Raw genomic sequence first — 21,659 nt, 5'->3', positions numbered from 1 at the left:
CAGGGAAATGCAAATGAAGCCGTGAGATATTACCTTACACCTGTTAGAATGGCTTTTATTAAAAAGACAAGATATAAGTGCTGCTGAGGTTGTGGAGAAAAGGGAAACTTTATACACTGCATATAAATTTTATGCAGCCACTATAGGAAAACATAGAAAAAAGTAAAAAATAGAACTACCATGTGATCCAGCAGTCCCTCTTCTGGGTGTATATCTGATGAAAATGAAATAATTTTCTTGAAAGGATCTATACTCCCATGTTCAGTGTGGCATTGTTCACAATAGCCAAGACATGGAAACAACCTAAATGTTCATCCACAGGTGAATGGGTGAAGAAGATGTGGGGTGGGGTGGGGTGGTGGTGGTGTGTGTGTTAGAATATTATTCAGCCATAGAAAAAGAAATCTTGGCATTTGTGACAATTTGGATTAACCTAGAGGACATTATGCTAAGTGAAATCAGTCAGAGAAAGACAAAACACTATGATTTCACTTATATTTGGAATCTAAAAAAACTGAACTCCTAGAATTAGAGTAGACTGGTGGTTTCCAGGGGCTGGGGATTGGGGGGTTGGGAGATGTCGACAAAGGGTACTAACTTCCAGTTATAAGATAAATAAATTCTGGGGACATAATGTACAGCATGGTGACTGTAGTTAACAATACTTTATTGTATCCTTGAAAGTTGCTCAGAGGGAGTAGATCTTCAATGTTCACACCACACAAAAATTATTATGTGAGATGATGGCTGTGTTAACCTTATTGTGGTAATCATTTTGCAGTATATATGTATCAACTCATCATATTGTACACCTTAAATTTATACAATGTTATATGTCAGTTATATCTCAAAGCTGTAAAAAATTTATCAGGCATGCAAAAGAGTAGGAAAATATAGCCCATATAAAGAGAAAAATCATTCAATTAAAACTGACCCAGAAATGACATAAGTAGTAGAATTACTAGATAAAAATATTAAAACAGTATTTTAACCACATGCCTATATCTTTAAGAAACTTGAGGGAAAACTTAAGCATGTTAGAGATTGAAAGGTATTTTAAATGCCCTAATCAAAGTCTGGGGTGAAGAATACAGTGCATGTGTTTAATATAGATTAAACGTAGTAGAGGAAAAGATCAGTGAGCTTGATGACGTAACAATAGAAACTGAAACAAATGAAACACACAAACATATAAAATGAATATCACATCAGTGAATTGTGGACAACAGCCTCAAGTGGCCTATTATATAAGCAAAGTCACCAAAGGAGGGGAGGATGGGGATTTTGAGAAATGATGGCTGAAAAATGTCCAAATTAGATCTAGGAATAAAAGAGAACTTCTGTAACTTGATAAAGGGCATCTCTGTTAAATATAGAGCTAATAGTGACTTAATATGACATACTGAACTTCCCCTAACTATAGGAACCAAGACCAAGGACATCTGCTATCAAGATTCAGCATTGTACTTCAAGATTGTCAAGTGAAGTTCAGCAGTATAAAGATATAAGAGGCATTCAAAAGGGAAAGAGAATTAAAGCTGCTTCTTTTTTTTTTTTTTTTAATTTTTTTTTTTTTTTTAACGTTTATTTATTTTTGGGACAGAGAGAGACAGAGCATGAACGGGGGAGGGGCAGAGAGAGAGGGAGACACAGAATCGGAAGCAGGCTCCAGGCTCTGAGCCATCAGCCCAGAGCCTGACGCGGGGCTCGAACTCACAGACCGCGAGATCGTGACCTGGCTGAAGTCGGACGCTTAACCGACTGCGCCACCCAGGCGCCCCTAAAGCTGCTTCTTTACACGTAGTATAATTGCTTATATAGAAGATCTATGGTACCTACAAAAAAGCTACTAGAATCAATAAGTGAGGTTAGCAGGGTTGCAGGATAGATCAATAAATAAAAAGCAATTGTTTGTCTTTATACTATGCAAATGTAATCAGAAATTGAAATTTAAAAATACCATTTATATTACCCCCCCAAATTGAAATAGTAAGGGATAAATTTGACCAAAAAAAAAAAAAAAAACCATGGATGACTTAGAGAAAACTATAAAATATTGCTAGGGAAGATTTTAGAAGACTTAAAAATCAATGAATGAGTATACTGTGTTCATGGATTAAAAGACTCAGTATTGTTGATTTATTAGTTTTCCTCAAATTAACCTGTAGATTCAACCCCTTCTCAAACAAAATTTCTGTAGAAATTGACAAGCTGATTGTAAAATTCATAGAGAAATACAGAGCACCTAGAATAATCAAAGCAACTTTGAAAATCAGGAGCAAAGTTGGAAGACGCTACCTTATTTCAAGCCTGATTTTAAAGCTACAGTAATCAAAACAGTGTAGTACTGTTGTAAAGAGAGAGAAATGTGTTAGTGGAACAGAATGGAGTCTCAAAATGTACCACAAATACTGAATAATGAGTGTGGAAAAATGAAGTTTGATTTCTGCCTTATAACTTCCAATGCACAATTTACAAAAGTGCAGTTTATTGGAGAACAGAGCTTTTTCAACAAATGGTCTTGAACAATTGGATAACCATATAGCAAGCAGTGAACTTTTTGACTTGCACTGTATCCAAAATTAACTCAAAATGAATCATAGTCATAAATGTGAAACCTAAGTCCAAAAGCTTACAGAAGAAAACATGAGAGAAAACCTTTGTGACTTTAGGTCAGACAAGGAGTTTTAGAAAGAACTCCAAAAGCATGATCCAGTAAATAAAAATAGGATAAATTGGACTTCATAAAAATGTGAACTCCAGGTGTTTGAAAAGACATACTACAGACTGTGAAAGCATTATTTGCAATCATACATCTGGCTTAGGTCTTACTTTCAAAATTATTATAAAGAGCTTTCAAAACTCAGTAAGAAGAAAACAAACTTATTGTCAGTGCTTGGCACATTGTAGGCTAGTTGACATTCATATGATAAAACTCTATAAATGAAATGTTGATTTATAGCAAGGGTGGATGAATTGTTTTGGTAAAGAGCCAGGTAGCCTACATATTTTAGTCTTTGTAATATATGCTTCTTTCCTTTTTTTTTTTTTTTTTTTTAACCTTTAAAAATGTAAAATTCATTCTAGGTTCATTGGCTTTTCAAAAACAGGCCATGGGCCAGACTTGGCCCACATTTGGGCACTAGTCTCCTGGCCTCTGATTTAGCAAGTCTCCTGCTCAGTGGCATTAGGGCAACTGGTATAAAGGAAAACATTTAGGAAATTATAAAATTTTGAGTTCAGGTCTGAATGATTCTTCTTAATTAACAATTGATTTTATGACAATAACCAAAGTGTAGAAAGAGCCCAAATGTCCCGAATGGATAAAGAAGATGTAAGATATGTATGTGTGTATACACATACACACATACATACACATACTCCATTTTATATATATATATATATATATATATACACATATATATATACAATATATATATAGTAACGATAAGATATAATGATAAGATATATATACATATGTATGTATGATACACATATATGATAAGGTATATATATATATATAAGATATATATGTATATATAATGGAGTATTACTTGACAATCAAAAAGAATGAAATCTTGCCATTTGCAACAGCATGAGTGGGACTAGAGTGTATTATGGTAAGTGAAATTAGAGGAAGACATACCATATGACTTCACTCATGTGGAATTTAAGATACAAAACAGATGAACATGAGGGAAGGGAAACAAAAATAATATAAATACAGGGAGGGGGACAAAACATAAGCGACTCTTAAATATAGAGAGCAAACTAAGGGTTGCTGGAGGGGTTGTGGGTGGGAAGATGGGCTAAATGGGTAAGGGGCCTTAAGGAAGACACTTGTTGGGATGAACACTGGGTGTTACACATAGGGGATGAGTCACTGAAATCTATTCCTGAAATCATTGCACTATATGCTAACTAAGTTGGATGTAAATTTAAAAATAAAAAATAAACATAAAAAACAATTCATTTGAGAAGGGTACATTGAATAAGTATATAACAAACCAAAAGCCTAGTATTTAATACTTTTAAAATATTTAAGAATAAAACTATTTCAATTATATTTGGTGGCCTTTTTTGCAGTCCGTGTGACCGCCCTCGCGTCATTGAGTCTCTGAGAGGAATTGAAGTGGTTGATGTTGCTGCCGGTGGAGCCCACAGTGCCTGTGTCACCGCAGCAGGGGACCTCTACACATGGGGCAAAGGCCGGTATGGCCGCCTGGGGCACAGCGACAGTGAGGACCAGTTAAAGCCAAAGCTGGTGAGAAGGCGCCTTGAGAAGGTGCTCAGAGGCCTGGGGTGTCTCCTCACACCCTCACTTTTGAAGGTGGTGGGGAGGCAGCTTCTCATTGTCATTATGCCATTTTGATTTTTAAAAGTCAAAAGTATTTCCTGTTATGGTTTCTTTTTAGTTTTAGAGTTGATGGTCTTAGCCTCATTATTTACAAGGAGGTTTATATTCCATGTGTCATTTAAACAGAATAGTATTTGAAATCTCCTTTTATTATTTTATTTATATTTTACACATATAAATATATATAAATAAATATTACCTGGCATCTAGCTAAATGCTTTGGCTTCTAGAAGGCCCACTGTATTTTGGGTGAGGCAGTGAATAAGACTTCCTGGTGTGGTAGGACTGGCTCACTAGAGACACTGATAACCTGCCTCCTATCATTTAGATTGATTTGGTTCAAACCAATGAAGGTGTTTTTGGTCTTATCTTATATGATTATTAAAATTACACATTCTTTGTAAAGGCTTAAAACAGTACCGCCCCCACTCTCCCAACCCAAGAGCATCACAGTACTTGAAAGCCTTTCCTTAGGTAAACCTTCTTTCTGCTGTGATTGCATAACCTTGATTTCTTTTTTTTGAAGGTGGAAGCACTGCAGGGCCACCACGTGGTTGATGTTGCCTGTGGTAGTGGAGATGCCCAGACCCTCTGTCTCACTGATGATGACACTGTCTGGTCCTGGGGGGATGGGGACTACGGCAAGCTTGGCAGAGGAGGCAGTGATGGCTGTAAAGTACCCATGAAGGTATTTGTGTCTGCACAGTGGGAGAAAGGCACCTTTCTCAATGATCTGGGACTTGAGGGTTCCATGTCTTTGTGGAGCTCTTAGAGCCCGCCCCTCCCCACCCCAGGCCCTCCTAGGCTTACCACCCCATCCCCCTCTGCATGCTTCTTAGGAGTCTTTTAACCTCATCTTTACCTTCTTTGCAGAAAATATAATGGGTAGTTGAGTAAAAAGTGAAAGGCCCAAAGGTATTAAGATATATTAAGTGCTATTTGTGCTGTCTTGGGAAATTTATGTAAGTTAGCACAACCTGTGGTTTTATGTAGTATATAGACCTGTTTGAAGAAAGGGATAACAAATTGTTCACGGTCTTTTCAATTCACAGAGTTCTGTAGCTATGATTGTAATAGTACTCGCTGAAAGGGTTGCAGCTGGCTTAGCCAGAAGCTGTGTTAAATAGACATCCTGTGACACACTAAGAGAAGAGACTGTAGGCCTGGGTTGGGGGTCAGATTGCTTTTCTCCATGTGATCTGCATGACTCTGAGCAATTTCTTAACTTTGTGAGACTCCCTTGCCCTTGTGAATGGGTAGTTGGCAGAGATTAAGTTCATTGATGTGTTTAGATCATGTGCTGACTGCTGTGCTGCCTACAGTGCATGAACATGATGGAGCCATTTAGCTGAGGTGCTTTGCTGTGGATTTGGGAGGGTGTGTGCTGTGAAATAAAACTAGAAATTGTTCTCTGCTTGGTGCTTGGTCTTGTTGGGGATCTGGGACTGCATGTGAGGAGTAGAGACCCTCACAGTGCACAGGCAGCTCTGTGGGGGAGGGGGGCAGCATTCTACTAGAGCCCCCTCAGATGGGACAAGAGCCTGGCCAAAACTGCATAGCTTTTCTTCCCAGAGCTGTGCAGCCCAGTATAGGAGCTGTTGGCCACACATGGCTATTTAAGTTTAAATGTAACTCAATTAAAATTCACTTCCTTGCTCATACTGGCCGCATTTCATGTGCTCAGTGTGAGCATGTGTCTGGTGACTTCCATATTGGGCAATGTGGACACAGAACATTTCCATTACTGCAGAGAGTGGGCAGGCAGTGCTTAGAGCCAAAGCCTGGTGGAGATGTGCCTGGAGACATCCCTGCATGCTGGTGAGCATTGCTGGAGAACCAGAAGCTCCGTGCTTCCTCTTCATTCTTATCATTTCTTATTCCTTTTCTCTTGCAGGTATACAGTATTTTAACCACATTACAAGTTACTTAAGGTTTCCAAATTTATGAAAAAATTGTGTGTTGTAGACTTTCTTATGCTTAGGAAAGCTTTAGACACAGGCTTTGCACCTTCAGGGATTAGGATGTTGAGCATTGGGGGAATGGAAGTTATTACTTGATATGATTGTGACAGAGGTGAGGGTGAGGAGAGAACGGAGAGAATTGTTTTTAATTAATTTAAATTTAAAATCAAATATGAGGGGCGCCTGAGTGGCTTGGTTGATTGAGCATCTGGTTTCAGTTCAGGACATGATCTCGCAGTTCTTGAGTTCAAGCCCCATGTCAGGCTCTGTGCTGACAGCTCAGAGCCTAGAGCCTGCTTTGGATTCTGTGTCTCCCTATCTCTTTCTGCCCCTCCCCTGCTCACACTCTGTCTCTGAAAAATGAATAAACGTTAAAAAAATCAGGGGCGCCTGGGTGGCTCAGTTGAACGAACATCTGACTCAGCTCAGGTCATGATCTCGCGGTTTGTGGGTTCAAGCCCCACATCGGGCTCTGTGCTGACAGCTCAGAGCCTGGAGCCTGCTTGGGATTCTGTGCCTCCCTCCCTCTTTCTTTCCCTCCCCTGCTCACATTTGATCTCTCTGTGTCTCTCAAAAATAAACATTAATATTTTTTTTAAAAAAAATCAGATATGAGAACTTAAGTCTGAGAACAGTCACAGGTAACAAGGAGCATAGCTTGCTGGGTGAGAAAAAGTGATGACTAGGTTAGTGAGCCCCAGTGAAACTTCTGGGTGTTGGTTGTGAAGGGCCTGGACCCCCGATGTACACGGGTGGAAATGACTTCTCATACTAGCTTGACCAAGGTCATGTTTGATTTGATTAACCTGGATAGATGGATAAGTTCTAAAGGCCAGAACCTGGTCCTCTTGGCCAATCCTCCTCCCCCTTTTTGCTGATCCTCTCTTGGGGGCCTGTGGGGTCTGAGAGGGTTGGAGGGCAGAGGAGCATTGCAGGGCTTACTGGAGAATGGGGCTGCCACACCAGAAAGAGAAATAGAGTTGGGAGAATAGATTCTGGGGGAAAATGATCACAGAACTTCAACTGTGACATGTCCATTTTTAGTGACACATGCTGAGTGTCATTGTGCAGTAGCATGGGCTTGTGGTCTAGTGTCAGCAGGTGTGCCTTCAGAGTCAGGCATCCTCCTGAGAATACTTACTTGGTTAAGTGGAGTAGGACTTTAAGTTGTGTGAAATATTTGACCTGAGTAAGGATTTTCAGAGTTCTTTATTAGATTTAGTTCAGTCTCTGTGTGGTTGCAGCAGTCAGAAAAAACCTTGATTCAGTCTGATTGAACCTTTTTCCCTTCCAGATTGATTCTCTTACAGGACTTGGAGTGGTTAAAGTAGAATGTGGATCCCAGTTTTCTGTTGCCCTTACCAAATCTGGCGCTGTTTATACATGGTATGCAAGATTCTGTTTGTTTAATCTCACAAAACCAGTTTGTTAATTTGAAGTTATATTAACTGACATCTCATAGACTGAGATGTAACTTCTATAGCAGGCTGTGATTTGTGTCCTGAAGTATGGTGCTTATGCCAGGAGGGTGGGACGGGGTGGTAAATGACAGGGCCTTGCACTCATAATTCGATGTTTCATTTTGTGCAGGGGCAAAGGTGACTATCACAGGCTGGGCCATGGATCTGACGACCATGTTAGAAGACCTCGGCAGGTTCAGGGGTTGCAGGGGAAGAAAGTCATTGCCATTGCCACTGGCTCCCTGCATTGTGTGTGCTGCACTGAGGATGGTAAGTGGGGAGGCCCGGTGTTGCAGCACAGAGGCCTTTAAATCTAAGAAGTCTGGTCAGGGATAATATATGCATATATATTATCTGAGAATTTCTGTGGTGAGCAGGGCCTGGTGTTAACACCTCTGAATATGTTAAATTTCATGGCTGTGCAGAAAAGAGCAACCAGAGCATACCTGATACTGTTGTCCTTAGGAAGGGCTGCTTGCAAGGTGAGCCTCAGCTGGACGCTGGGAAACGAATTTGGGGAGGGCTCTCTCCCTTCCCTAATTGATAAGAGGCCTTGCTTTGCCTAAAACTGCACAATGTGGTCTCTGCTGAAACCTGTTTCCTGGAACATGGGTATGTGCCAGGTGGAGGTGCCCATGTGACAGCCCTAGTGAAAACTAGGGGCTCTAATGAGCTTCCCTGGTAGAAGGCACTTTGCATGTGTTGTCACAACTCTTTGCTAGAGGAATTAAACTTGTGCTGTGTAACTCCACTGGCATAGGGTCCTTGGAAGCTTGCATCTGGTTTTCTCTGGACTTCACCGATGTGCCTTTTCCCTTTGCTGATTTTATTTCATGTTCTTTCACTGTAATCATAGCTGAGTATGACTATATGCTGAGGCCTGGGCGTTCACCCAATGAATCAGCAAACCTGAAGGTGGTCTTGGGGACCCCAGTACAATGGCAAAAGGGACTTTATAGATAGAATTAAGGTTGATCATTAGCTGACTTTACAATATTGAAGTTATTCTAGATTATTTGATGGGCTAGTGTAATTACATAGACCCTTCACAACAGAAAAGGAGGCCAAAGAGTCAGTCAGATGTGACAGAGAAGAGGCAGGAGAGAGTTTTCAAAGTGTGAGAGAATCTTGATCCACCATTGTTGGCTTTGAAGATGGAGGAAAGGGACCAGGGAATATTGGCCTTGGGAAGCTGGGATCAGCCATCAGCTGATAGCCCACAAGGAAACAAGACCTTGGTCTTCCCAAGAACTGAATTCTTCCAACAGTCTGCATAAACAAGGAAATGAGCTCTCCCCTAGAGCATCCGGAAAGAATGAGCCTGCTGATATCTAGACTTTAGCCTAGTCAGACTCCTGTTGGTCTTCTGACCTACAGAACTGAAAGAACTGTTTAAGCCAGTAAGTTGTGGTAATTTGTTATGGCAGTAATAGAAAACTAGTGTATCATCTTTCATTAAAAGAGCCATTTCCCCCCAGTTTTGTCTCCTTTTAAAGCCTTTGATAAATTATATGAACATGTGCCCTTTAATTGTTTCATTGATGGAAAAGTTTCCTATATTAATAAGCAATTTTTATGGCTTATCATGGGACTGGCATTATAGTTCTTAACCAAGAACTTACAATACATTTTTTTATTTGCCTTAGTTCTTTAAATTTTTGAAGCAAATCACACACTTAGAGAATAGTTGGAAGTGCAGTACAAAGAACTTTTTTTTTTTTTTGATCCGTTTGAGAGGTGCTGCCCTGATGCTCCATCACCCTGAACATTTGAGTGTATATTTTACAAATAGGAACACTACTAAACAATCCCAACATGGCTGTTCATTTGGGAAATTCACACTGGTTATTACTCCACCTAATCTTCACTCCCAATCATGTTATAGCACAGGTTATACTTAGCTGTCATTTTAATGTCTCATCTTCTCTGAGACAATCCTCAGTTGTCCCTGAGTGTGACTCTTTGACACTTCTTCAGTCTTCCTGAGCTTTTTGGACTGTGACACATTTAAAGATTACAGGCTGTTTATTTTGTAGAACATCCCTCAATTTGAGTTTGTCAGATATCTCCTCAGTAGATTCAGGTTGCACATCTGTGATCTTAATTCAGTCTGTGTTCTTAATTCATTCTAAATTCATCAGGTGTCATATAGTTTCTCTTTGTCCCAGTGGTGTTAACTTGATTAAGGTGGCGGCTGCTAGGATTTTCCATTCTGAATATCTTTTGTAACTAGTAAGTATTTGGGAGGGTATTTGAAGCTATTTAAATATCCCTTTTCTCATTGTATATTTTATTCTCATCAAATATTTGATATTTGTTTTTAATTTATATCTATGTGGGACTCATGGTTTCTTAATTTATTCATTGGATTGTACATAATCTGTTACTGTTAATAATTTTGATGCTAAAATTGACCCTGTTAGGCTAGCTTTATTTCCTTTTTTTTTTTTTTTAATTTTTTTTTTAACATTTATTTATTTTTGAGACAGAGAGAGACAGAGCATGAACAGGGGAGGGGCAGAGGGAGAGGGAGAGGGAGACACAGAATCTGAAACAGGCTCCAGGCTCTGAGGTGTCAGCACAGAGCCTGAAGCGGGGCTCGAACTCACAGACCGTGAGATCATGACCTGAGCCGAAGTCAGATGCTTAACCGACTAAGCCACCCAGGCGCCCCTTTATTTCCTGATGTGTGCCCATCATTCACTGGGTACTTCCTTGCTTTCTGGCACAATAAGACACCCTATCTTCTTGACCCTCCAAGGCCCAAGCCTAGCGTTGATCATTTCCACAAGGAGTCTTGGTGTCTTTAGAGGACAATGGTGTTTAGAAGACAAGATCAGGTCGATAGATGTGCTCATTGCTCATTGCTCTCTCTGGCTCAAAAATAAATAAACATTAAAAAAAAGATTAAAATCCTTGATAGTCTACAACACACTAGAGAGGTTAATATGGTAACTAAAAGGAGAACAATGGCCAAGGATGTGATGTGCTCATTATATATATATGTAAATAATATACAAATTTGCATCTATGTTTATTTTTGTATATATATATATACAAATTCCACACATTCACACCAGGAGCCCAGATTCTAGTTCTATACCACAGGGTGATTCATTCTAGTTTTCTTTCCACACTTACAACTCCTTTCTCTTTTGGTGAGAAGTCTGGATTTCATTATCTCTAATATAGGGATCCACTCACTCTGCCTGAATGTGACCAGTGCCCCATCATTACCTTTGCTCTTTCCCCTGCATGGATCCTTACCTGACTCGGGCTGTGACTGCCCATTCTGGGCCACCCCCACACATGGGCCACTCTGCTTGGGCCAACTCCCCACACTGAGCGTCCCCCTGTATGGAAGTTTTTGTCATGTATGGATTCTGATTCTCTGCATCCAGTTGTACCTCTGCAGAGAAGTCCTCCTCTCCTTACTTGTGCTGTAACACTGACCCAGTGGCTTTAGGACTGAATTGTCTAGTATGGGAATGGGCCAGCAAGCACACTGCCGTTGATCATGTAGGCACTGCACTTTACAGAGTGCTGCTTATGGCTGCATGGCTCTCTTAGGAGTCTTTGTGGAATATGGCAAGGCTAATCTCTAGAAAACTAACCTCATTTCTATTTTAGTCACCAAGTGACCTTACCCTAGAATAGTTTTCTGGTGGTGTTTCATGGTTGGGATCTAGTATGGTACACTGAAAAATATGATTCTCATTATGATGAATCTCATGTTTGGGATATGAATAACTATAGGAAGAACTATGTGTTCCTTTAAAAACAGGTTGTGTTTTTTTAAAAAAACTGATTTTTTTCTCTCCATTTAACATAAAAAATTAATTTGGGCAGTTAAGGATTTTACCATCTGTTTTACTATTGTTCTGATAAAGAACTGTTACAGTTATGTGCTTACTCCTGTGAACAAATGCTATTGTATTTTTAAGACCAGAGTCTTGTGCCTCTTACTAGAAAAGGCATGTTGGCCAGCAGGGGCTCTCAAGAGTTCTGAGAAGCGTGCTCCCTCTTTGGATGTTGCAATTAGAGACATCTAGGTCACACATGAAGTTGACATTCAGACAGCTGACCACCAGCACCATTTGAAAGGAGAGATGATTGTGATGGGAAGATGGTAGAGGTTGTGCATTCACTGGTCCTAGTATACAAGTTCTTGTTCTAAATCCACTTCATTTAGGTGAAGTTTATACGTGGGGCGACAACGATGAGGGACAACTGGGAGATGGAACCACAAATGCTATCCAGAGGCCTCGGTTGGTAGCTGCCCTTCAGGGTAAGAAGGTCAACCGGGTGGCCTGCGGCTCAGCACACACCCTTGCCTGGTCAACCAGCAAGCCTGCCAGTGCTGGGAAGCTGCCTGCCCAGGTTCGTACTGGTTGGGCTGGGTGGGCTAGGAGGTGTACAAGTAGTACAGAGTTACTATCTGTATATTGAATTATGCATGTAAATAAGCCACACTCACATTTCATTTTCCATTGTATATTTACACAGGTGTTCCACTGAAAATAATTCAGGTTAATATTCACATTAACCAACATTGTCCATATATCCATGTGTCACCTTCATTCTAAATCTTATAAACTGTACAAAACCATTCTGATAGTACAGGCTGCACACTTTCCTTAGTAAATGTATTTCTATAGACTAATTTTTAGCATTTTCCTTGGTTCACATTACTTGGCTCAAGCAGTCAAACTGGCCAGAATATTCTAAAACCAATGAAGTTTTTCACATCAGACTCGGAAGTCTCAGGGATTCCTTGTTTTTGGGAAAAAAAAAAAAAAAAAAAAAAAAACTTTTTCAGAATTCATCTACAAACTGTGACTTATCTGTGCATTTGACACCTAGGTTGATTTAATGTAGTTTCAACTTTTCAGGTTCCCATGGAATACAATCACTTGCAGGAAATCCCCATAATAGCACTGCGGAACCGGCTGCTGCTTCTGCATCACATCTCAGAGCTCTTCTGCCCCTGTATCCCCATGTTCGACCTGGAGGGCTCTCTTGATGAAACTGGACATGGGCCTTCTGTGGGGTTTGACACTCTACGAGGAATTCTGATATCCCAGGGAAAGGTACTCTTGTAGCAATCTTTGCTATAGGCAAAACTGGTATTTTCAGTAAAATTTAATCCAACAAAAATTCCCAAACTGGGAGTAGACAGAATACAGTGTATTCCGCAGGGACTCATTGTTGAGTACCTGCTATATGCCAGGCTCTGTTCTGGGTGCTCAGAATATATCAGTGAAAAGCAGACAAAAATTTCTTCTCTTTTGGAGCTTACATTAAAAATTAATAGTGTGGTGCGTTATTTCCCTGTTGTAATCTCTGCTTCCTAACTCCCCCCTTTAAGGGGTGGGGTGGTTTGCAAAACTAAGCCTCGTTTTTGCCCATGTTCTCTGCTTACCTAGCCATGAGGCATTATGGCAAATCTCCACTGGCAGCAGGAAGGATAAATGAGATAATTTCTTCCCCAGGGATGTCCAGCAGAGGGTGCCAGATATTATACATCATTTAGATAGAAATTCAATATCAGGATATGTAGAGATTCCTAGTCAAAGGATAATTTAACAGGCTGTGAATAGAATCATGAAGGAGGGCATCTAAAAATCACTGGACATATTTTGGCCCATTGACATTTGTAATAATTTGAGCTTTTTAGAAATAGGATGCCTGATTCAGGAGTTAAGAGTTTCCCATTACTGGACATCATCGTTTCTGGCAAGTAGGTTGGCAGGATGTTCTAAAAGAACCATTGTGTGGTAGGGGTAATATTTGTGTAGAAAAAAGCATAGAGGTCAGATTGAGAACTCCTAATTTTGAAAAGCCTATGATTCTGAGACCTATTTTGTGACTTATTTTGTTATCAAAGATTACGGTCCCTTTTTTTTTTTTTTTTTTTTTAATTTTTTTTTTTTTTTTAACGTTTATTTATTTTTGGGACAGAGAGAGACAGAGCATGAACGGGGGAGGGGCAGAGAGAGAGGGAGACACAGAACCGGAAACAGGCTTCAGGCTCTGAGCCATCAGCCCAGAGCCTGACGCGGGGCTCGAACTCCCGGACCGCGAGATCGTGACCTGGCTGAAGTCGGACGCTTAACTGACTGCGCCACCCAGGCGCCCCTTTTTTTTTTTTTTTTAATAAAATCTGGATTATTTGGAGTCCTATCCAAATAGATTTATTCTTTTTTAAGAATGGCTTTGTTTGCACTTAGCTGGAGGGGACTGGTCCACACATTTTATTTTCATGTGTGGCTTAGAGACAAGTGGACATTGACAAGGATTGTAGTAATGGTAAGAGATCTCTGATGATGGGGAAGAGGAAAAAGTTGTATGCAGTTAACATTGATAAGAAACTTAACTTCAACCATTTTTTAATAATAAAAAGTAGCAAATTGATCCCTTTTACCATTTTTTAAAAATCTATCAGAGTGGAGATGATAATAGGCAGCTAGGAAAAAGCCTTTCCTCATAGGGAGACAACCAAGTGAGAGGCAGGATGGATCCCACATGGATTGCATGAGTGTTCTGCAGGCTGTGAGCACAGGGGCAGGACAGCAGGAGCACTGAAGGAGTCTGGCAGGCAACTTCAGTGGCAGAGAATGTGTAATCAGCCTCTGTTTTGGTCCTGGGTGAGAAAGGATCACATCTGCTGGAAAATTTGGGAAATGGGTGTTGGTGGTGACCATGGAACATTATTACCAGTATGCAATTCAGAGCACAGAAGAGAGAGCATCATAGGAGACCCCTGCTGGATCAGGCCATTCAGAGAAGGGAAATGCATGTTCCTGTGGAGGAGGAGCTGTCCTTGGCTCTGGGCAGAGCAGTCAGGCGGGATGGAGGACAAAAGTAGCTGGTAGGTGTTGTACAAGGGTGCATGGTGATGGGTGCACCTATGTGAGCCCCTGTGTGGCGTAGGGTGCCCTGTGAAAGTCCCTTTGTGGTAATGGGTGGACTGCTGTGAGGTGTGATGGGTCTGTCTCTGTGGGCTGGTTGCCTCTATGACACCCTTACTTGACTTTCTCTACCTCTGAGGCCTCATCCTTGGGCTGCTTAGGGCTCTTGCCCTTCCTGCTTTCAGAGGTTGGAGTTCTGACCTGGGAGAGGGACCTGGATACTTTTGTAGGTACCTTGTGCTCCCCCAACCATGCTATCTCTGGACAACGGCAGAGTTATCCACTTGGCAGAGACCTGGGACTCCCATCGATCCTGTCTCGTTTGTGTCTCTTGAGTCTGCTTCCCTACCCCTGTCCTCACTGGTGCTACCGGTGCCCTGGTCCATATGAGTATGGCAGGCCTACCTGTACGTGGGTGTCATTGGGCCCCAGTATTCAGGTTTCTGTCAGTGTATGGTACCTATATGTTTCCTCCTTCACTGGTCTCCCATTCTCACGCCAACCCTGGAGCAACATACAGGACTCCCTGGCCCTGCTGCTGGTTTGTGGTTTTGTCACAACAGTGACACTGAGGCATAGTGTTTAATGTCAGTCCTGCCGCGAGTGGACTTGTGGTCTGTCTGGGAGACCTTGGCTTTTCTAGTTAATCCTCAGGGCCTGGCCTGAGTCCCAAGTCAGAGCAGATATGTGCCAGACTCTGGCCCTCCCCACTCTCTGCCCAGAGCATGGTGAGCTTCTCTTGCCTCCAGATGGGGGGCAGAGAGCACAGGTGGGCCTCTGCATAGGCTGTGCCTCTGGCACCACCTCACAATTTGAAAAAGAAGAGTTTGTAGTTACTGTTCTTAAGAAAATTTGACTTTTAGGAGAGAATATTTAAAAGAAAACTATGACATGATTTATCTGTGGATAATAATATTTCCTATGTCAGATTCTAAATTTTGTCTATCTGTCATATTTTAGGAGGCAGCTTTCCGTAAAGTAGTACAAGCAACTATGGTGCGAGATCGCCAGCATGGGCCTGTGGTAGAGTTGAACCGAATTCAGGTAACAAGTGGAAATTGTTCTGAGTCTGACACTTCTCAGATAAGATGGTTTTGTGGTTGGGAGTTGTGGCTCCACAGCCTGGGGGAACAGCAAACTTTCTCTTGTGCCCTTGCCTTAGAGAGCAAGGTATTACCTGTCTATGGTGTCCTGTGGTGCTGAGCCTTTTAGTTGGGAATGTAAATTGTTTTGTTTGTAACAGAAGTAAGAAAGATTTATTTCAGATAATCCAGAAGCATGCATACAGATAAGCAAAGAGGGAAAAGTAAAAATGACCCATATTTCCACCACATGGCGATAATTACTGCTGACAGTTGGAGGTGTGTTTGTATGTTTGTTATAACTGAAACTGGGTGCCTCTCTTTTGTAACTTGCTATTTTTTTCCCCCTGAAAACATTGTAAGCACCTCTCCTTGCAATACAGTGGGAGTGTGGGATTATTTTTGCTGACCAGCTACCCCATGTTCTCTTGGTTTTTCTGTGCAGGAGGCTAGAAAACCATGCCCACTTTTCTGGAATACAGCTGTGCTACTCGTCACAGCCCCAACTACAAGTGTATCTTCAGTTGCCCTCCTTGGGTTAGGTTCTGAGAAGGAGGTTAGGTCAGGGGCCCTCCATGCATCAAATTGTATGTGGGGACAGTTCCCATTCCCAACAGCCTCACACTCTTCCTGGCTCTGATAGCTTTCTTTTCCCACTTAATAGACCAGAATCACTAATACTGTTCTCTAATAATGAATAAATGAAAAGTAGACCATCTCTGAATTAATACTGCTGCCAAGTATAGATAAGCTTACAATTTTAAAAATTAACTGGAAACCAGAGGAGCTCCAATACTGATTATGGTATTGTGTGGTACTTGACATTTAACATGCAAATGAATTGGGCCCCACCTCTTGGAACAGAAACAGAGAGTTATGAAGAACAAATTCTTTGTTCCTTTATATTAACACATGATTTCTACCCTGGTGTTGGTTATATGACTAGACATTTCTCCAGAGTTGTACTTGGGGGCATTTTGAATTAAGACACAAACTCTTATCGTTTGTTGGAGAACACATGTGACCACACTGATGGATGTGGTCCCTTCACTGACGTCAGACTGTTTAATGCTAAGCTCTAGGTCAGTCATCCTACTCTACAAACAAATGGGCTGTTTAATTAGGTTCATGGAAAAGGTTTTATTTCTGCACCTTGGAGGATCATTTTGGTTTGCTCTACATTATTAGGTTTTAAACATTAAAGTTCATAAGTGAGGAAAGCTCACCTAACAGATTGTTGGGCATTCCTAGATCGTATGCATGCCCTAGCCACATATAGATGCCTGATCAGGGTCAGTGACCTGATACAGGTGGTCAAATCTGGGGCTTTTGGCATCATTGAACCTTGCTTACCTGGAACCCAAGTTAGGTGTGCCTTTTCTATCCTTCCCTTACCTCAGATTTTGCACTCATCATGTTTGGATGCCTCTTTCCTTCTAGTCTTTATATTCTAGCACAATGCCTTGTGTTATGAAAATGTTCAGTACATGTTTGAAAAAAACAGAATGGATAAAGGGCAAATTAATATTAGCATTTTTATTTATTTATTTTTTTAAATTTTTTTTTTTTCAACGTTTTATTTTTGGGACAGAGAGAGACAGAGCATGAACGGGGGAGGGGCAGAGAGAGAGGGAGACACAGAATCGGAAACAGGCTCCAGGCTCTGAGCCATCAGCCCAGAGCCCGACGCGGGGCTCGAACTCCCGGACCGCGAGATCGTGACCTGGCTGAAGTCGGACGCTTAACCGACTGCGCCACCCAGGCGCCCCGATATTAGCATTTTTAAAAGGCACATAAACAACTTTCAATGCAGCATGCCATGGCTACTCCAGTTATACCCAGTGACCTTCTGGTACCAGAGCCAGATCTTTTTCAATTCAGAGTTCATACTTCCATCCTGAAGCTGGAAAGATCTTCCACAAAGATAGACATAGAATTGTTCTTCTGATCAAAAATAGAGTACAGGATGAGAGTGGGAGGTATTCCATGAATCCAAGTTGAACTCAAGATACCAGTTGATCCAGAAAGGTGGTATCAACCATCCTGTGGCCATAGGATGCTCCTGGCATCAGCCTCCTCCCATGGGGATGCCACTGTAGATATTCTCATACTGTCTGTGCAAAGTGTTCTGGAGACACTAAAACATAGGCGTGTTCCTGGAGGGTTTTCTTTGTTTGAATTTGATTTAGTTTTATAACAGAATCTGAAAATCAGCGTGCATAAAAATTTCTAATTTAAAATTTATTACAGAATTAATGCATACTCATTTCTGAAAATTTAGAAAATTCAGATTAAAGGCAGTTAAAATGACCTATATTTCTACTGTCCAGAAGTAGCCACTGGTACACAGGTGCATCCATGCAGAGTCATAGCTGTCTTATCATAGCCATTTCCTTCAGAGGAGCCAAAAGCATCAGCCTCTGTTAACTGGTATTATAAATGGAGGTGATGTGACATTCACAATGGGAAGCTGGGTCTGTGGCTTGTTCCTTATGAACAGACACACCCCTCTTCTTTAGTGCAGTTTCCATCAGGGATTTGGGTACCTTAAAGAACTGCTGTGAGGTTTAAATAAAATCACATCTGTGAACATAGAGCCAAATGTGTGGCACACAGAAAATTTCATTCCTTAGGAGTCTGTTATCATTAGTGTCATTATTTATAAGTCTTGTTTATAGTTATTTGTGTGTGAGAATTAGCTATTTATTTTAAAAAAATTTTTTTAACGTTTGTTCATTTTTGAGAAATGGAGGGAGACAGAGCGTGAGTGGGGGAGGGGCAGAGAGAGAGGGAGACATAGAATCCGAAGCAGGCTCCAAGGCTCTGAGCTGTCAGCACAGAGCCAACGCGGGGCTCAAACTCACGAACCGTGAGATCATGACCCGAGCTGAAGTCGGACACCTAACCGACTGAGCCACCCAGGTGCTCCAAGAATTAGCTATTTAAACTCACCTTAGAACTCATTAAGAAGTTAAGGATTGTAAGAGTTTAGCTGGAGGAGGCAACAGAAAAGTGCATTTTCAAGATCATTTTTTCCTTAACTTTTCATTTTGCAATTATTTCAGACTGAGCTTCTCAGGTGATTCTGAAGCACAGCATAGCCAGCAAAGCTGTAGGGTTACTGAGTCCATACCAGGTGAGGGCCTTAAGGGCTCTTGGTCTGATATGTTTGAAAATCTTAGATTAGGGGCACCTGGGTGGCTCAGTCGGTTAAGCGTCCGACTTTGGCTCAGGTCATGATCTCATGGTTTGTGGGTTCTAGCCCTGCATCGGGCTCTGTGCTGACAGCTCAGAGCCTGGAGCCTGTTTCAGATTCTGTGTCTCCCTCTCTCTGTGCCCCTCCCCCACTCACGCTCTGTCTCCCTCTGTCTCAAAAATAAATAAACATTAAAAAAAATTAAAAAAAAGAAAATCTTAGATTAGGATGAGAAATAAAGATAGGAAAAGTGATTGGGGGAAATGCAGTGACCCAAGTGTTGGAGTAGGATATGTGCAGGTGAGTAAGGGAGGGGAGCAGGGTTCTTTTCTGGCTGAGATAGTGGCTCCAGGTTTCGGTTCATAGTGCTGATAGTCTGCTAAGGAGAGCTGCTTTTGGAGCTCCTGGCGTCTTATTCATGGAGGCCAAAGCAGAGCGGTAAAGTGGTTGGCCATAGTTAAGTTAATGAAATGTGTGGATGAATCAGATTGTAGTTACTAACCACACCAGGTGCCACCACTCTGTGTGAATGACCAATGAGGTTTGTGATTTCTTGAAGGAATGTTTACTTAGACACCACCAGTCCTGAGGGTGCTGGGCTGTGGCAATGTGCTGCAGGCATTTGGGTGACCAGAGGCCATGCCTCCCATGATTATAGCAGAGCTTCTATTGGCACAGCTGTCCAGCAGGCATCCTGTGCATGAGGGCTGAGCAGGTAAACATGTGGTGTCGAGTGAGGGGAAAGGAGTGTGAAACCAGTCTTTGAGGTCCTCAGAGGGTTTGTGTGCAGGAAGAGACATGAGGTCCCTCTTGGGGGGAGGAGGGAGAATCATAGAGAAATGAGGTATGGCTTAGTCTAGAAGCTCTTCCACCTTGTACAGATGTGTTTTGTGGATTTTGCTTTGTTTTGTTGGGTGATCACAGCAGCATCTGAGTGCTGCTGGCTGTGGACTCCATTCATGACAGCTCTTTAGGTCTGGCAGCAGAGTGCTGGCTGGACTTCTACTCTGGTGACCAAGGCAGAGGAAAAAAAAGGGTAACAGGAGGGGTAAGTGGCTATAGGGCTCATTATTGCCCAGGGCTGGTTGGCTGTGGAAGATAGAAGCTGTGTCCTTTCTGCTGCTGCAGCTGTTTCATATTTGTTTCTTTCTCCTCTGTAGGTCAAACGTTCAAGGAGTAAAGGTGGCCTAGCAGGCCCCGATGGGACCAAGTCTGTCTTTGGGCAGATGTGTGCTAAGATGAGCTCGTTTAGTCCTGACAGCCTCCTCCTCCCCCACCGTGTCTGGAAAGTCAAGTTTGTGGGTAAGAACTTGCGTGCACTGCAGACCTGTGGTCCTGAGGGTTGTCAGTCTGAACACAGGCGTTAGTGCAATGGGCATTACAAGGAGAGCTGAGAAGCCCAGCTGGCTGCACCCTGTGGGGTTTGCTGGGGTGACTATGAATTACTGATTCTCTTTTCTTTCAAGGTGAATCTGTGGATGACTGTGGTGGTGGCTACAGTGAGTCCATAGCTGAGATCTGTGAAGAATTGCAGAATGGACTCACCCCCCTTCTGATTGTGACGCCCAATGGTAGAGATGAGTCAGGTGCCAACCGTGACTGCTACCTGTTCAGCCCGGCCGCTAGGGCGCCCGTGCACACCAACATGTTCCGCTTTCTGGGTGAGCCTACTCACACAGGCATCGTGTGACTGTGTGTGCCTTAGTTAGCTTAATGTCTACTGTGTCTTGGGAATCACAGATATTTTGAGTACTGTATTCGGTCTTAGCTTTTTTGATGTGTACCTGCAGGGACATGCAGAACCCAGCCATCATTTGCTGGGTGCTAAGGGGCCGAAAGTGTCTTTGGCACTCATAAGATCTGAAATTTCATATTTCTGTAGTTTAAATGTATCTGAAACTTGGAATCAGATCTGAGGGGATTTTGGTGGTTGGCCAGTCCCTTCCTCCTGTTGCATTAAGTATTTGTGCTGAGTGCTCCTGTTGCTGCCTGTACTTCTCCAGCCATTGCACCTACCTTCCTTGAGAAACTCCAGCTTTTGTTTTGTCATCAAAGGAACGGGGATTGGCCTCTGTGTGGTTTATATCCGTTGGCGGAAAGAGGAGGAGAATTAGAAACTCTCCCATAGGAATAAAAGGAACAAAGGAAGTAATGAATTTAGAATAGGACAAAATGTTTTAAGGATGGACTTAACTTGGGGTGCCTGGGTAGCTCATTTGGTTGAGTGTCTAACTTTGGCTGAGGTCATGATCTCATGGTTCATGAGTTTGAGTCCCACATCGGGCTTGCTGCTGTCAGCACAGAGCCTGCTTCAGATCCTCTGTTCCCTTCTCTCTTTGCCTCTCTCTCTCTTTTTTTCTTTCTCAAAAATAAACAAACATTAAAAAAAAAAAAGGATGGACCTAAGTCTCCATGAATTTGGGTAGCACTGGTTTAGAAGGCAGTGAAGCCCCAGTGTAGAGCTAGTCTCTACTGTGTTGTTGATTGAACTAGCTGTTTCATCATTGATTTCAAGTATCTACTGTCACTTGTGCTTTGAATGAGCAGGTGTGTTACTAGGCATTGCTATCCGGACTGGGAGTCCCTTGAGCCTCAACCTGGCTGAGCCTGTTTGGAAGCAGCTGGCTGGGATGAGCCTCACCATTGCAGACCTCAGCGAGGTAACCACCAGGAAGGTGGGGATGGGGAAATA

The 21,659-nt window shown here is 42.1% G+C and overlaps 1 protein-coding gene across 7 annotated transcripts in view; it reads left to right on the top strand.

The window, feature by feature from the left end:
- HERC2 (HECT and RLD domain containing E3 ubiquitin protein ligase 2) overlaps positions 1 to 21,659 on the top strand; it is a 273,658-nt gene that overhangs the window by 247,854 nt on the left and 4,145 nt on the right. For all 7 annotated transcript variants that reach the window (XM_045448942.1, XM_045448938.1, XM_045448941.1 and 4 more), the window contains 10 exons: positions 4,087 to 4,264; positions 4,884 to 5,045; positions 7,613 to 7,704; positions 7,909 to 8,048; positions 11,971 to 12,158; positions 12,671 to 12,868; positions 15,650 to 15,733; positions 20,128 to 20,269; positions 20,434 to 20,628; positions 21,515 to 21,627. In XM_045448942.1, coding sequence (XP_045304898.1) covers positions 4,087 to 4,264; positions 4,884 to 5,045; positions 7,613 to 7,704; positions 7,909 to 8,048; positions 11,971 to 12,158; positions 12,671 to 12,868; positions 15,650 to 15,733; positions 20,128 to 20,269; positions 20,434 to 20,628; positions 21,515 to 21,627 — 1,492 coding nt within the window. The remainder of the gene's footprint in view (positions 1 to 4,086; positions 4,265 to 4,883; positions 5,046 to 7,612; positions 7,705 to 7,908; positions 8,049 to 11,970; positions 12,159 to 12,670; positions 12,869 to 15,649; positions 15,734 to 20,127; positions 20,270 to 20,433; positions 20,629 to 21,514; positions 21,628 to 21,659) is intronic.

This window comes from Leopardus geoffroyi, chromosome B3 (assembly GCF_018350155.1).
Source record: "Leopardus geoffroyi isolate Oge1 chromosome B3, O.geoffroyi_Oge1_pat1.0, whole genome shotgun sequence".
NCBI classification, from domain to species: Eukaryota; Metazoa; Chordata; class Mammalia; order Carnivora; family Felidae; genus Leopardus; species Leopardus geoffroyi.
The sequence above is the reverse complement of the archived record's forward strand: the minus strand, read 5'-3'. Positions and strand labels throughout refer to the sequence as shown.